Below are 15,363 nucleotides of genomic sequence, written 5' to 3' on the forward strand. Positions count from 1 at the left end.
TTTATATGCCAAAACGTCAACAGCAAAATGTAGGTTCTCAACCTTTACATATTACACGTGAATACTTGATATATAATATTATTGACAAATATTAATGTATTTAGTAATATATAATTAGTAAATTAAAACAATTTTGTATTATTTTTGTGTTTGACACATGGGATGTAAACACAGCACAGGTGTAGCTTGCGAGATGACTAAGAAGGTTCCTTAGTCCACCCCGAAGCAAGGCGCAGCCAAAAACCAAAGCAGAAACTCTGATGAAGGCCACTGTCGGCCAACACACTTTTTTAAATAAAAGTGCCAAAAAGTGTTTTTTGATTCCCTCAAGAACTTTTCAATGGGTGGTCCATAAAAAAACATTATGTGCAGATTGTAAAGAACCTCAGTTTTAAAAGAGCCACCACTTAATGTCGAGGTTCCACGCCAATCAAAGACCAGTTGTTTTTCCCAGAACTGTATGACCCAGCCAAGAACCAAAATGAGGTTGAACAAAGCAAAACTGAGAAGAATAATGTAATTGCTGGGTACTTACTGTGTCCTCGCTTCCATAAGGACAACTGGGAGGAAAGATACAATTTCCACAACGACCCTGTGATGAGCATATACTGTTAATATGCCTACATTCTGTTAGTTTTTTTCATTTTTGTTTCATTTAAATTAAATTTGTAACATTATGATGTAATATCTTACTTTAATCTCTGTCTTTCCAAAGTCATCACAGTGTGCTCCTATATTAGGTGGCTCAAGGACCTTGTCGATCCCATAAGCGATCCCTGAACTGAAGGCCAGGTGTCGCTCTATAATTTTAGCATCATTTCCATTGATTAAAATATCACCCTATAAAAAGATCATCAAAGCATAAATTCAGTATGACCAGTATGACAAAAGACAGCACATAACGAAAATATCTAAAATTAAAAAACATCAAAATAAAATGCTATAATGTTTCTTTGTTTTATATAAAAATCAAAACAATCTGTTTTTAAGTGTGTCAAGGTCATAAAACATACAAGCATTTAAACATTTGCATTCTGAAACAAAAATTAAGCACTTCTAATATTATAGAAACCTAGTTTTTAGCAATTACTCCTTTACTACAATACGATAACAATAACTACAATAACAATATATCTATGTAGTAGTAATACAGAATATAGCAATGCTAATAATATTACATTGCTATAAATGTTGTCAAATGAGAAAAAGCAAGAACTCACAATTAAATTTTTGTCACAGCTGAAAGTCAGTTGTGATCCGTACATTGTTCGGACGTATCTCTCATGTGGCAGTGCACAAGCAGCTGTCTATGACAACACAAAGTATAAAACAAATTCAGATTAGGGCTGAAAGTAGGGGTGGGCATTATGGCGATATATTATCGTCATCATGATACATTAAACCACAACATGTTTTTCCTAGCATATCGTGGATACCGTCAGTATTTCAAGAACACAGCATGTTTCATCACAAGGAGAGCATAGTTAGTCCTGTTTAATTGTATTTAGTAGAATGCAGCATGTGAAACATTGATCAAAAATCACCGTATTCATAGTTTTTAATAGTATTTTTAAATGTGGTAAACTACTGATTCTGTTTGTTTCTGTTCCAACTTATCAAATCTCAGAAAAAGTAAATACTGTGATACATATTTCGTGAAAATGTCTTTAAATATCGTGATGTTATATTTTTGCCATATTGCCCAACTGTAGCTGAAATATTGATTATTTTTTGCTCAAATTGCAATTTACAAGAATACAATTTTCAAATCTTAATAGCTGCCATTTTAATTGTGGCCTACAAGTTGTAAGTGGGGTATTTTAATCTAATAACATGGAGCTTGTGAACTGCTTGTAGACAAGTTAGACCAATCTGAAGCAACCAGTCACCCAAATGATAGCCAATTAACTTGTCATCTGGTGCACTGTTCAGTGCTCGAGCGTGAAGCCAGGAAAAGGTATTAGACAACAAAACCAAGCCTGGACTTCAAATTCTTAGTAAATAATCACAATTTGAATTGCAGACAAGATTGGTTTAAAAAAAATCGCAATTAGATGTTTTCCCCAAATCATTAGGCCAAAATGATGCTGAAGTCACTTTAGTCACTGTGCTTGGATTATTCAAGCTCTGACTTGCAATGAACTGCTTTGCTAGTTAATAAATTGCTGTACTTGTCCAAAAAAAAAAAAATCAAGGACTCCCAATCAAATCAATTAAATTAAACAGTAACTGATGGCCGACCATTAATAGAGGACTAAATGTGTTACTTACTCGCTGGTCCTTCACTATGTGAACTTTTATGAAGGCCTGCAGCTTGTCACGATGGTCTTCACTGTACAGCCACTTCTTTTGTTCAGCTGGGAGACTGTTGAATGCATTATCACTGGGCCAGAACATCGTGAAAGGATAAAACGGCACATGCGTGACCATATTAATCAAGTTGGCTTGCTGCAATTAAACAAAATTGGAAGAGATGTGAGTAGACAGTATCGGATAGACGTCACATCAGCACTGGTGGTATTGTTGACAAACCATTAGTAAACACAGCGGCCGCAGCAGAACTAGTGTAGCCACCTTTTGTCTGCCATTAGTTAATAAAGCATCCTGACAGATAAAATATAGCCGTGGTGTGCTGTGTGGTTCATGGTTGCACTAACAACAGCAACAAAAAATGGTGTAAGCTTTTATAGCATCCCGGCTGTCTGATTGAGGGGAAAGAGACTGAAGAGCTGAGTCAGAGAATTGTTAACAGTGAGAATAACCAGGAAAAGCTTTCAGCCATCTTCCCATAATGCTATCAAATCATTCTGTCACAAGTGGACAGGGAAGGAGAAGGATGAATTCTGTAGTTCTGATTTTTATCATTTTCCAGTGTTGGAAACTGCTCATGATTGGCAGCTGACACTGGCTGATGATGGACTTTTGCAATCCAACTATTTATGTCTAACTTAGATCTCTTAAGCAGTAACTAGGCAGTAAATGCAGTCAATGCCGTAACATTAGAAGAGCTCAAGTTAGCTTAAGCTAATTTTAAGGTAATACTGATGAACCCGGTGTAACCATCTAAGCCAGGGGGCGGCAATCCAAATGTTAAGAGAGCCATTTTGTTCTTCCAACAAAAATCAATCCACCTTGGAAGCCACAACATTTTATGTCCATATTGAAGTAACGTTTTACCATCTTGTCATCAAATATGTCTCAGTATGTGCTAATGTAAATGAATATAAATGAAAACACAGACTTACTGTGCCCTGTTTTACGCTTTAGCTCAGCTGTATCCGCTTTTTTCACATCTCCAGCAGGAAACTTTTCCACAAAAGTGGATTAGTTTATTATAAAATGTCTCTCAACGTTCACATTTTTACGAGGCTGAAGTCAGCTTCTTATTCAAATTTTCCCCGTTTAAGGTGGAATGGGAAAATTCAAACAAGAAGCTGGCAAACGAGAAACTGACTTAAGCTTTGTGACTTTTTAGTGTTTGACAGTTTCTCATTGCAGATTAAATGTATCAGGAAAACAGCTGGAGTGATTATAAATGCAAATAAGTCCATTTGCCTTTAAATGATTGATATTCATCTTAAATCTTTCTCTTTGCCTTTTTGTTAGCTACTAGTTAGGTGAGATTGTCTGTGTCGCTATGGTGACCAGCAGTCTGCACGCCAACCTTCAGGGTTATAATGTGAATTAGCAGTTCTACATTAACTCCAGTGTTTAAGACCGCTTTTTATTTATTGTCAGCAGAGCTTTATTTTACTGCAAAGGAGGATTATTTTATTTTTAACTAAAAACTTAATTCTGCTGTGGAGCCGTAAGAGGGCAGTGAAAGAGCCATTGCCAACCCCTGGTCTAAGCAGAGGCCCTGTCATCAGGAGATCGTGACTTCGATCCCCGCTGATGCTACAGCCCTCCCCCTTCACTCAGCACGATGCCAGGCAGCGCAGATGTCTGTTGGCTGATGTAACAGAACTGGTGGTTAGTGCTCTCCTCCAAGCGTGGCATCATGTGACTGGGGGAGTCCTAACTAGTGGGTGGAATTGGATATGTCTAAATTGGGAAGAAAATTGGAACCCCCTCAAAACACTGATTAAACCATCAAAAACAGATGTTCACCCTGTTACTTTTGTGCTTCAGTTGATGTTTGATGGTAAAGACAGAATATCTCTGACCCTTCCACAGATTAAATAACCTTAATTTTATGATTCTGTTTATTTGTTTGCTTTTAGCTCCTCTGATGTGTACACTGATGCAGTATTTACAAGGTAGCTATGGATGTCTGGATATGTTATTATTAAGCTATAGAACACTTGAGGTGGTGTGTTAATTCCTTCCGCCAATTTATAGTTCCTTAACAAGCAGCTTGTTGCTACGTAACAAACTGGCTCAGTCGCTGCACAGTCTGCTGTAAGCCTCGCTTTTTGAAGTACGGACTAAGCCATAAAACTGCTGCAATATCAAGTTTAGCTCAGTTTGGTCTATTTTGCTAGATCAATATTAATGTTGTTTTGTTCCAGCCACAGTGACAGTGTTTATGAAAAAGCTTGATGTTATGGCGAAATATCAGCATGGTTAGAATGCTTCTCAACCAATCAGCTTGTGTGGCCGGAACTAACTGTTGTATAGCAGGCAATAATGCATAACTGGGGCTCAATGATAACTTTTCGATTTGGTACGAATCAACACCTCCGACCAAACTGATCTTTTCTTAATATCTATATTTGGAAGCCATAGCCAGCACTGATTGCTCATACACCTTATGTTGATGGAATGTGAACAATATGACTGCGGGGTGCGTTTTCTAGGTTTTTACTATCAATACAATGTAAATATAATGTGGATATTTGATGTAGTTTGGATGTACTTTATTTGGATTTTCTGTGCAAAATTAGGTTTCATATGTTCCTAATTTGTACCTTTGTGACATGATATTTAAGCATTAAGGAAGTAATGTTAGGTAATACACTATCAATTCTAAAACCAATTCTGACCATTAATATAAAGGTTAACAAGATGAATGATTACCCTTAAAAGGGCAGTACAAAACAGTGCAGACTTACTTGTAACAACTTGCTGAACATGGTGTACCCATACGCTTCTGCTGCTGTAGTAACATTCAGCTAAAATATACACATATAAATACTGATTTACAAAACCAAATGATAAAAGGTTTATATTTTATATAAACATTTAATATTTAATATATTTTCTCACCAGAGAGACTTACATGTGGTGGAACGAATGCAGTCTTGTCCTTCAGTTCATATGGGAAGAGGACGCCGTCTATGAAATGTATGATTCCATTAGAACATTGGTGGTCACTAGTGATGATTTTTCTTTTGTTGTTGATGTATACAACACCCTGTGAACATTGGAAGAAGGTATCAATAAAAAGCTGTTCCTATATTTAAACGGCAGTAATTTAATGCCGTATTTCAAAGCAAGCAAGTAATTTCTGACAAATTAAGTGAAATATTTTGCTGCTGTCATATCAGAAACCTCATGACGAATGGATCAATAAAAACGGTCTGTGAAATCTTGCCAAATTAACCCATATTAAAGGCCTCATATCATACAAAGTTTAAAAAACTATACAAAAATCATACATTTTCCTCACAGTTTAACGTAGTAAACATATAAAAGGCAAAAAACATTCACTTCCCATTTCTTATCATCCATATTCAGAAGCTAAACTGCAACAACATTACATTTTGAATTAATTGTTTTTGAAACATATCTGCCTGCTCAGCTTACAGCAGTTTAGCCCTGCCCATTCACACTGAAGTTATAAGGAGCTATAAGGAGCCATGACAACAAACAAACAAGAGCTTCTCAGAGCTAATGTTTCTGTAAACAGCTGTTTTAACTAGCCAGCTAACTAGCTGCTTGTAAAGCAGTTGTAAAGCATGCCGTCACTGGACTCTGGAGCAGTGGAAACGCATTCTGTGGAGTGATGAAACACGCTTTTTTATCTGGCAGTCTGATGGACCAGTCTGGGTTTGGCGAATGCCAGGAAAATGTTACCTGCCTGACTGCATTGTGCCAGCTGTAAAGTTTGGTGGAGGAGGAATGATGCTATGGGGTTGCTTTTCAGGGGCTGGCCTAGTACCATTAGTTCCAGTGAAGGGAAATCTTAATGCTTCAGCAGACCAAGACATTTTGGACCAATGTATGCTTTCAAGAAAAAAGCTTGTTGAAAGTTTCCCAGAGTGGAAGCTGTTATAGCTGCAAATGGGGGGACCAACTCCATACTAATGCCTATGGATTTAGAATGGGATGTTATAAAAGCTCCTGTAGATGTACTGTGTAGGTGTCCCAATGCTTTTGTCCATATAGTGTTGCTACAGAAAAGAACACCAGTGGCAGCCGGTAAAATATTATTTGAAGGCTATAAAACTGCAAATACGCAAGCAACTGTCTGTTTTTGGTACATAAACCACAGAAATGTTATCAAGGTACTTCAGGTCAAAGGGTAAAAGCAAAAAATGCAAGATACGGGTTGTTTAATGTTCAGCACAGTTTTCCCTTTTCCTATAAAGTTTTTTTATTACGATAGACTTGGTTCTGCTATGAAGGCTTACATCTCGTACGCTGAAGCGTAATACATGCCCAGAGGCAGCAACCACACGGGAGACAGACTTGAGCTCCGATTCAGGCAGCTCTTCACATCCGACAATGTGGTACCTCAGTAGGTCTGCCATGCAGCTTTTATTCTTCCATTCCTCAATCTGCTTAAAAAAAGGCAAGAAGCCATTGGTCCAAACATGAAAAAAGGAAATATTAAAAGCAAAAGGAAACAGACAGCTACACAATTATTGGCCATTTGGAAAAGATGGATAAAAAAGATTAAATAGAAAAAGTTACACTGAAAATATGAGAGAAATCTAACCTTTAACTTAAGTAAATTTAGTTTAAACTCTTTCTGCAGGCATTCTAGTGGCCATTCTGCAGTGGAATGGAAATGGACTCATTTGAAAAAATATAATCAAGTGCACTGTTTGTTCCCCATAACTCTATTATTGTAACTAGGACACTGTTGACAATCTGTGTGTGACTTTGGGTTGAGCTGCTAGTGAGCAATGAGGTGTGAAAGGGGAGGGGTGCAGCTTTCTACATGATTAACAATCCTGTACAACTGACACAATTAACAAAAAATAACAATTAAACACAATAACAAAGTTTTTATAAATATTGACTTGCTTGCTCGACTGCTAAGACGAAACATAGACCATGAAATTTTTAAAGAAAAACGCATTTTTACTGAAAGAGTTTTTTCTTAGATTAAACCTCATTCAATTAAAAGTTAAAAGGTCTTCTCTTATTTTCAGTGTGAGACAAAGCTAATTAACCACAAAGATTTGTTTTCATGACCCTTTTTTTGAACCCATCTCTACCACAGGTGCCAATAATTATGGAGCTGACTGTAGACATATGGGCCATGTCACTACAGGCTTTTCGGATTTCCACTCGACCTTAATCCCGGAAAATACGATTAGGAGGTATTTAATAGTGTCAAAAGCACAATTGTTTTGACACACAGAAAACATGAAATGTGGCATTCCATTTGATTTGATTTCATTTTCAATACAATTTATAAAATAAACAACATTTTTATTTTAGAAACTATAATTTATAATAACATTTTCAGGGCAGTTTTCATTATTTAAGGTCATACAATTGACAACATTATACTTGGTTACAGTTTGTTTGAAAACTATGAAACTGTATGTGTCACAATCATTTCACACCTTTTAAAAAACCACGAAAAAAGGAAATCATACCGTGTCGTTCACAACGTAGTCTGCATGAGGAACAAATACAGTGAATGGTCCTTTACCGTACAAATCCCTGACCAGTGAAATCTAGAATAAAGAAATGTGTTAACACATCAGTTTCATGTAAAATCTTTTTTATGTGTTGTTTTTGTAATGTGTAGAGTATAAACAACTTTATTGAACTTAAAAAGTAAAAAATGAATGGCCACTTTATCAGAAATCCCTTCCTCACAGCTCCATCTTGCTGGTGTACAGTTAGAGACTGTAGCTCATCTGTTGATGCACAGTTTGTGCTAGCCATCCTATAGTCCTTCATCAGTGGTCAAAGTCTGACCGCAGAGCCGCTCTGGTTTGGATAATTTTGGGTGGGGATTTACCCTCAGCGTAACAGTGACTCTAGCAACGCCGCAGTGTCTGATTCACTCGCACCAGCACCACATACACTATGATGTCAGTGTCAATGCTGTGCTGAGAACGATTCATCACCCAAATGACCAATGATGAATGGGGTGGAGGGAGGCTGAAAACCTGTGCAGCAACAGATGAACTACAGTCTGTAATTATACACGTATACCTATATAAGGTGGGTGTTTCTAATAAAGTGGTCAGTGCATGACAGTACTAAGCAGTACTGTGCAATAGTCAGAGACCACCCATTTATTTTTTAGTGAAAATCTTTCAGCTTCAAGAAAAAAACATGGAACATATATTTCACAGAAAAGTACACAGAAGCCTCAACAACTAAATATTATATCAAATATTTTTTCAGTATTTAATGTGTTCACTCTTTGCCTTTATTACAGCTTCCATTCTTTTCAGGAGACTCACTTTCAGTTTCTCAAAGAAATCTGCAGACACACCTCCAAAGTTTAGTCTTAGAAGTTGGTTGATCATTTTCTGAAGTAATCCAAACACATTCATGTTGAGGTCTGGACTCTGGGGTGGTCAGTCCATTGTTCAGCTTCTTTGTTTGATGTCTCTGTCTCCTTTTCTCAGTGAGGTTCTTCTTGACAGCTACACATCCTTTCAGACCCATAGCGCTGAGTTGTCTTCTGACAGTGGAAGGACGGACAGAAACACCTGTGGATGTTTTCAGATCTGAAGCAGCTTGATTTTCTCCTCTCTCTTAAAGTTGAAAGCTTTAAGTGCTGTTTATCTGATGGGGACAGTTTTGGTGGTCACTCAGGTCTTGCAGGTGATTGTTAGGAGTCCCAGTTTCTCTGTAGCTTTTTATTATTATTATTTATTGTTATTATTATTTTTATTGTTATATTTGTACCTAATGGCTGTTTTTGACTGGAAATGAAGTAAATGAAGGGTAGTCTCTGATTTTTGCACAATACTGAAGGATAATGAGTGTAAGATACTGTATAAAGTGGCTTTACTTACTCCGAGATTCCTTCGGAACCAAGAAGCCTCTGGTTTGTGAAGAAGCTCCTGCCTCAACCAGTAAAGGGATTCAATTAAAAAAGGGCAAGAAAAAATAGTCAGAGAAGTTTTGAAAATGAGGACTAACACATTTACAACCACTATTTCCATATTTAGATTTCCTTTTCCTTCTGTCCTTCTGCCAGAGGATACTCACTCTAGTCACAGTTCCTGCGCATTCAATGCCGTTTCCTCTGTAGCCGTAGCGACATGTGCAGTTCCTTTCCCCTGGGCCAGTGTATTGACAAACAGCATTGATGTTGCATTCTCCATTGTCCTGCAAAATTGTTTAAACACAGTTCAACGGCATGTAAACTGTTTCCAAGATAACCTGATTAGCCAGCATTACTGGCTTTCATATGTTTCCACAGTTTTTGAGTAATTCATATGAATGAGTTGAGTATGAGATGACTATGCCAAAACATAGTCATAGAGTTTTCTTTCTGGCCTTGTAATATGCAAAGATCTGGTTCTGGTTCTAAAATCTGACTGGCTGATGTTTAAAGCCATTGACATACACCTGTATAGCATAAAATGGTATTTCGGCTAAAATGCACTGTTATGTTGCTTGGCAGCCACTTCCTACTGTTAATGAACTACACTGCTTGGCAGAGTAACTCTTTAATTGTAATGTTATTGATAATAGATTTAATTATATATTGAGCATTTGTGTATTTTATCCAGCAGGGAACCCTCAGGGTTTTCTAGGCTTCTAGGCCTCCAGAGAAGGGCTAATGGTTTCTAGGAATGAAAAAAATACACTCTTTCTTCACTTTTAACTTTTGATTGAAAACCATCTTGAAATCAAGGTTAAGGGGGCTTGTTAGGCACAATGTGAAGCTTAAATAAAAGCACCAAACAAATGCTTCACTACTGTAACAAACATCTGAAGGTGCATGGCATGCATTTTGATCTCACGTAGCACCAATAGCATTACTATTATCAGTGTTGTGGGTCAATGTCCTGGTGATTTTAGAGTAAATAATCTATCTTTTTGTTTCTCTGTTAATTCTAATGACCTCATGTCCTCCCCCTCCATCCCCTCTCACACTTTTTTATTTTATTATCACCAATCACACTCTTCTTGTTGCCTCCAGGCAAATAAAAGCCTTAAGCTCTAAATGTGCTGCTACCCAATTACTTTCAGTGTCCACTATATTACACTGAGTTGTCAGTTTATTAGCTACACCTACCATGTGCTTACACTTATCAGACATTTTATCAGAAACACACACCATATAGGTGCACGTTGTAGGTTTACAGCTACAGATTTCAGCCCATCTGTTCCTGCACAATTTATCAGCTCCCCACTACCGCATCCAACAATGGAAAGGGACCACTAAAGGACCACCTGTTTCTATTTCAGCCTCTACCCTGTCCAATACTGCTTCACTTCAGACACCAGCAACACACACAATACTATGTTAGTGTCACTGTAAATGTACACCTGGTAATGCACCAGTATGGCAGGTGTTTCTGATAATATGAAAAAGACAATTCAGTGCAGTGGGTCAAAAAGGATGCGTAGCTGTCAAGAAGCCTTTACTGTGAAAATTACATGAAAAAAAAAAAAAACAATTGAACCTGAAATTTAACCAACTTCTAAGACTGAACTTTCCTGAAAAGAATTATAGCCATAACAAATGCAAAGAGTGGACACATTAAAAACTTGAAAAATGATAGTTTATGTAGTTTTAAGGCTTCACTGTCTTTTTCTGTTAAATATGTGGTTTCTGCTCTTTTGCTGATGCTAAAAATTGAAAGCCTGTACTGAAAAAAATAAATGAAAGTGTGGTCTCTGACTTTTGCACAGTACTGTAGGTGTAGATAACAAGCTGGAATTTTTGGTGCTCTTATTTAAGCAATGGTTTGCATCTTTGCATTTTTTTTAATTTTACCCGATTTGCTCCCCAATTTAGTCGTCTCCAATTCCACCCGCTAGTTAGGACTCCCCCAATCACACGATGCTATCAACGCTAGGAGGGTGAAAGCAAACACAGGCTTCCTCCGAGACCTGTGAAGCGTCACCGCTTCTTTTCGAGCTGCCGCTCACGCAACGTCACTGGACAGCCAAACGCGCTCGGAGGAAAGCGCCAACCGCCAGATCTGTTACATCAGCTAACAGACGCCTGCGCTGACTAGCATCGCGGTGAGTGATTGGGGGAGAAGGAGGGGCCATCCCACCCACCCAGAGAGAGCGAGGCCAATTGTGCTCTCTCGGACTCCCGGCTACGGATGGCTGTAGCATCACCAGGGATCGAACTCGCGATCTCCTGATGATAGGGCCAACGCTTAGACGGTTGCGCCACTCGGGAGCCAGCATCTTTGCATTTAATAATGGCTTTAACTTTTCCTGTCTCTGGATTCAAATGGACCTCTTAAAAATGTACTTGGTGGTCTTACGTTTGTGTGAAATGCGTTTGTTTCCAGTGTGGTTACATACCTTTAGGCATGGATTTATTGCAGAACATATACGTCCTTGTGCAGCAAAGCCAGGTTTACAAACACATGCGGCCTGGAATATGATATTTTACGTTATACCAAAAGAGATTTTACAAGTGATGGTTCAGCTAAACAATTGATTAACAATAAAAGAAAGCTAATGTGGTCATTTGGGGTCATTTCCCGTTACCTGGAAACACTACCATTATTAGCACCGTTAGTCTCATTAGCATTATTTAATAAATGTCTACCATTTCAGCAACTCCTTATGAATATAAGACTATAAAAAAATAAATTGTAATATTTACTGTATTTGGTCCCGTTTTGACACAGTCTGCATTTTCAGAGCATCCACCATTGTTGACTAGGCAGGGATTTAGCTCTGTTATAGAAATAAAAAATAGCAGCATTACATATTTCCATGAATTTAATTGGTGCAGGGATGCAAAAATAAACTGGACAGACTATGGAACCATGGAGCACTCCTTCAGTGGAAAAAGAAGATTACACAGTACTTGGTGAACTTAGGCAGCCATGAAAATTGTTTTATCTCAAAAAATTATTTATCTCAAGAAATTTATTTGCCTGTAAAAACACTATTTAACACTACAGTAAATACAAATAAACATAAATACAATAAAACGTGACGAGTTTCTTGTTTTTGGAAAAAAGTTATTGATATCTGGGTTATCAGGAAGAACACGTTAACTGTCGTTAGCCCGTGGATGTAATGTAAGTTAGCTGGGCTGATGTAAATGTGCAAATAGATATACTTTTATTTCTACTCTCTCGTACTTACATATATATATTTATTTATGGCCACTTCTGCCTTCTGCCTATTTTTATATCTACCTACCTGCCTGTCTGTCTGTCTGTCTATCTAAAAGTCCCTTGGAAGCTCTAATTAATCTGTGTGTGCAAAAAACACATTAAATGACATGGAAATAAACATTTGTCAAAGGAAAAAAGCTCACGATAACTCCAGACGTTAAAATAACACAAACTAGGAAATTTGGGGTGGTTTTAAAGATGGCGTACATGGCATCAGTATCCTTCTTATTGCTGGACCACTAACAGCTGAATTTGATGTTTTATTCAAGTCTTTATTACGCAGATCTCAGCTCGTTGGATCATAATGAATCAAACCGTTTGTCATTCAATCTCTTTCACCCTTACCTACACACACGATTCCATCTCCCGTGAAGCCATCGTTACAGAGGCAGCCACGTTCCCCAGGTGCGATTTTCATGCAGCTTGCATGCTCCGAACAGCCACCATTATTAGTGCCACACAGTTCTATTTCTGTGAAAGCCAGGGTAGTTCCAGAAAAGCATTATGAAACAAAAGTAGATTGAACAAATACCACAAGCGTTACCTGAAGTCCTCATAAATATTAAAATATTAAAAAAAGAACCTTTGCAGAGGGTTCCGTTTCCTTGGTAACCTGCTATGCACACACACACTGGTTTTCCACCTGAACCTCCTGAAATACAACTGAAAGAAAATAATTATGGTTTTCAAATAAAGAGACTTTTCATTATTGTAACATATAGATTCTGAATGCAGGGGATCATATTATAATTCTGTGCAATGTTTTTTTCTGCTTACTTGGCATTTTCGTCACAAATGCCTCCGCATTCATCATTAACGACAGCTGAAATACAAATAAAAGGCATTTTATAGGCAGGACTCTAGGGCTGAGTGAGGATGGTTATTAAAAACTCATGAAATGTTGTGATCCATGCTTTAACAGGTTTGCAGCACTAACCCACAGAGCAGTTCACTCCTTTCCAGCCCTTATAGCAGATGCATTGGCCATTACCGTCCAACCCATCCAAACATTTTCCATGTTCACAATGACATTCTGTAAAACAATAACACAACCATGAAATATGAAATATCTCAAATGCATATCTTTCATTTTTCTGGCAGCTCAAATGTGCATTCATGAGATAATGACTTATGTCCTGACTTAATATGACGTCCGAATGAGATAAATATGTCATAGCCACAACTTAGTGTGATGTGGAAATGAGATAACTGAGTCATTTTCATGACTTAATAAGGCATAGGAACAAGGTAGTTAAGTCATAGCCACAACCTTGTATGATATGGGAACAAGATAAATAAGTCATAACCACAACTTAGTATGATCTGGGAGTGAGCTATTTAAGTCATAGCCACAACATAGTATGATGTGGAAATGAGATAATTAAGTCATAGCCACAACTTAATATGATGTGAGAACGAGATAGTCATAGCCCCAAGCTAGTATGATGTAGGAACAAGATAATTTAGTCATAGACATGACTTAATAAGTCATAGTAGCACAATAATTAAGTCAAAGCCACAACTTAGTATGATGTGGAAACAAGATTATTAAGTCATAGCCATGACTTAGTAAGGCATAGGAATGAGGTAATTATGTCATACCCACCTGATTTGCAGTCTTTGCCGTATCTTCCAGCGTCACACATTTCACATGCTGTGCCATGAAATCCCTCATTACAGAGACACTCTCCATTGCCGAAAAGGCCGTCCTGGCATTTGCCGTTGTTAGAGCACCAGTTGTCCACTGCCCCGGGGCATTTAAAGCAGTCATGGCCAAAGTAACCTGGGCAACAGGAGTGGTCCTACAACAGGTAGAAGAGCCAATGATTGGAGATTAGCATTCGCAAAAATAATGCTAAGTACAGTCATATGCAAAAGTCTGAACACCTCCAGTAAAATGATGTTTTCTTGACTTAAGAACAAACTTAAATATGGCATTTTCTCAGCAAATTTAAGGGCACAATCTGTATTTATTTGCTGAGTTTAACATATTAAAAAAATAAAACACAAAATATAAAACGGGCCATAACTTATGCACAGACCACAATTTATATATTATTTGTTCCCCAAATTTTTTTAATTCAGCACGTAAACAGTAATTGTACCTTAAAATGTGCAGAAGTGTTATATTCAAGTCTTATTGTCACTTAGAAAATCAACAAAACTTTTCGTGTATGATTGTATATAACGAAAATAAAAAGAGTGGATATTTTACCTTTGTAGTCCTCAGACAGTCTATCATGCATCCTGACACAGACTTTCTCTTTTTTCCTACTCGTGTCCTATATTTACAGTTGGATTTCATATTTGGAGGGAAACTCGTCTTTATCTGAAACATTAATGGAATAAATAGAAATGTTAGATATAACCCAGTAAATATAAGCAATACTGAAATAACAGCATAAAAACAGCCCACAAGGGCTCAGCTGTATGAAGCAGCGGTGTTCAGTTTCAGTCCACTGGGACCCTGTGCTGCATTTTTTATTTTTTTTTTGGTCCCTCTTCTAGCCCACCTGTTTCAAGCCAAGAAGGGCTTGATAATTAGCTGATGAATCAGGTGTGTTAGAGAAGGGAAAGCACTGTGAATTACACAGGTCTCACAGGACCCGCACAGAGAACAAAACCCATGTATAAGAATAAGAACAGAAGAAAAAAAAGAAGAACAGAGGGAGCGTTGTCTTACAGGCTTGGCACTGAAGGTGCATTTGGGAGGCAAATTGCAAGGACCACACCTTCCCTGTGAGAATCAAACAAAAAACATTTTTACATGTTTTTTATGCTACCACTTGTGCAGGTACATGCAAGTCAATTACCGCAGACAGTAATTTGCCTGCATTTAGAAAAGAACAGAAAACCTGTTGACTCACGACACTTATAATAGAAGCACCTGCCT

At 37.6% G+C, this 15,363-nt stretch overlaps 1 protein-coding gene across 1 annotated transcript in view; it reads right to left on the bottom strand.

The window, feature by feature from the left end:
• The window catches only part of stab1 (stabilin 1), an 89,594-nt gene that overhangs the window by 28,257 nt on the left and 45,974 nt on the right, over positions 1-15,363 (bottom strand). Inside the window, exons 36-54 of the mRNA XM_036559229.1 lie at positions 15,154-15,207; positions 14,686-14,799; positions 14,077-14,272; positions 13,408-13,503; positions 13,248-13,293; positions 13,054-13,133; positions 12,816-12,941; positions 11,948-12,021; positions 11,641-11,712; positions 9,355-9,474; positions 9,159-9,206; positions 7,776-7,856; positions 6,576-6,722; positions 5,222-5,356; positions 5,055-5,114; positions 2,272-2,448; positions 1,221-1,307; positions 694-840; positions 536-592 (exon numbers count right to left, since the gene is read on the bottom strand). Of these exons, the coding sequence (XP_036415122.1) occupies positions 536-592; positions 694-840; positions 1,221-1,307; positions 2,272-2,448; positions 5,055-5,114; positions 5,222-5,356; positions 6,576-6,722; positions 7,776-7,856; positions 9,159-9,206; positions 9,355-9,474; positions 11,641-11,712; positions 11,948-12,021; positions 12,816-12,941; positions 13,054-13,133; positions 13,248-13,293; positions 13,408-13,503; positions 14,077-14,272; positions 14,686-14,799; positions 15,154-15,207 (1,917 nt within the window). The remainder of the gene's footprint in view (positions 1-535; positions 593-693; positions 841-1,220; positions 1,308-2,271; positions 2,449-5,054; positions 5,115-5,221; positions 5,357-6,575; positions 6,723-7,775; positions 7,857-9,158; positions 9,207-9,354; positions 9,475-11,640; positions 11,713-11,947; positions 12,022-12,815; positions 12,942-13,053; positions 13,134-13,247; positions 13,294-13,407; positions 13,504-14,076; positions 14,273-14,685; positions 14,800-15,153; positions 15,208-15,363) is intronic.

The sequence above is a fragment of the Colossoma macropomum genome, unplaced genomic scaffold (genome assembly GCF_904425465.1).
Source record: "Colossoma macropomum unplaced genomic scaffold, Colossoma_macropomum, whole genome shotgun sequence".
Classification (NCBI taxonomy): domain Eukaryota; kingdom Metazoa; phylum Chordata; class Actinopteri; order Characiformes; family Serrasalmidae; genus Colossoma; species Colossoma macropomum.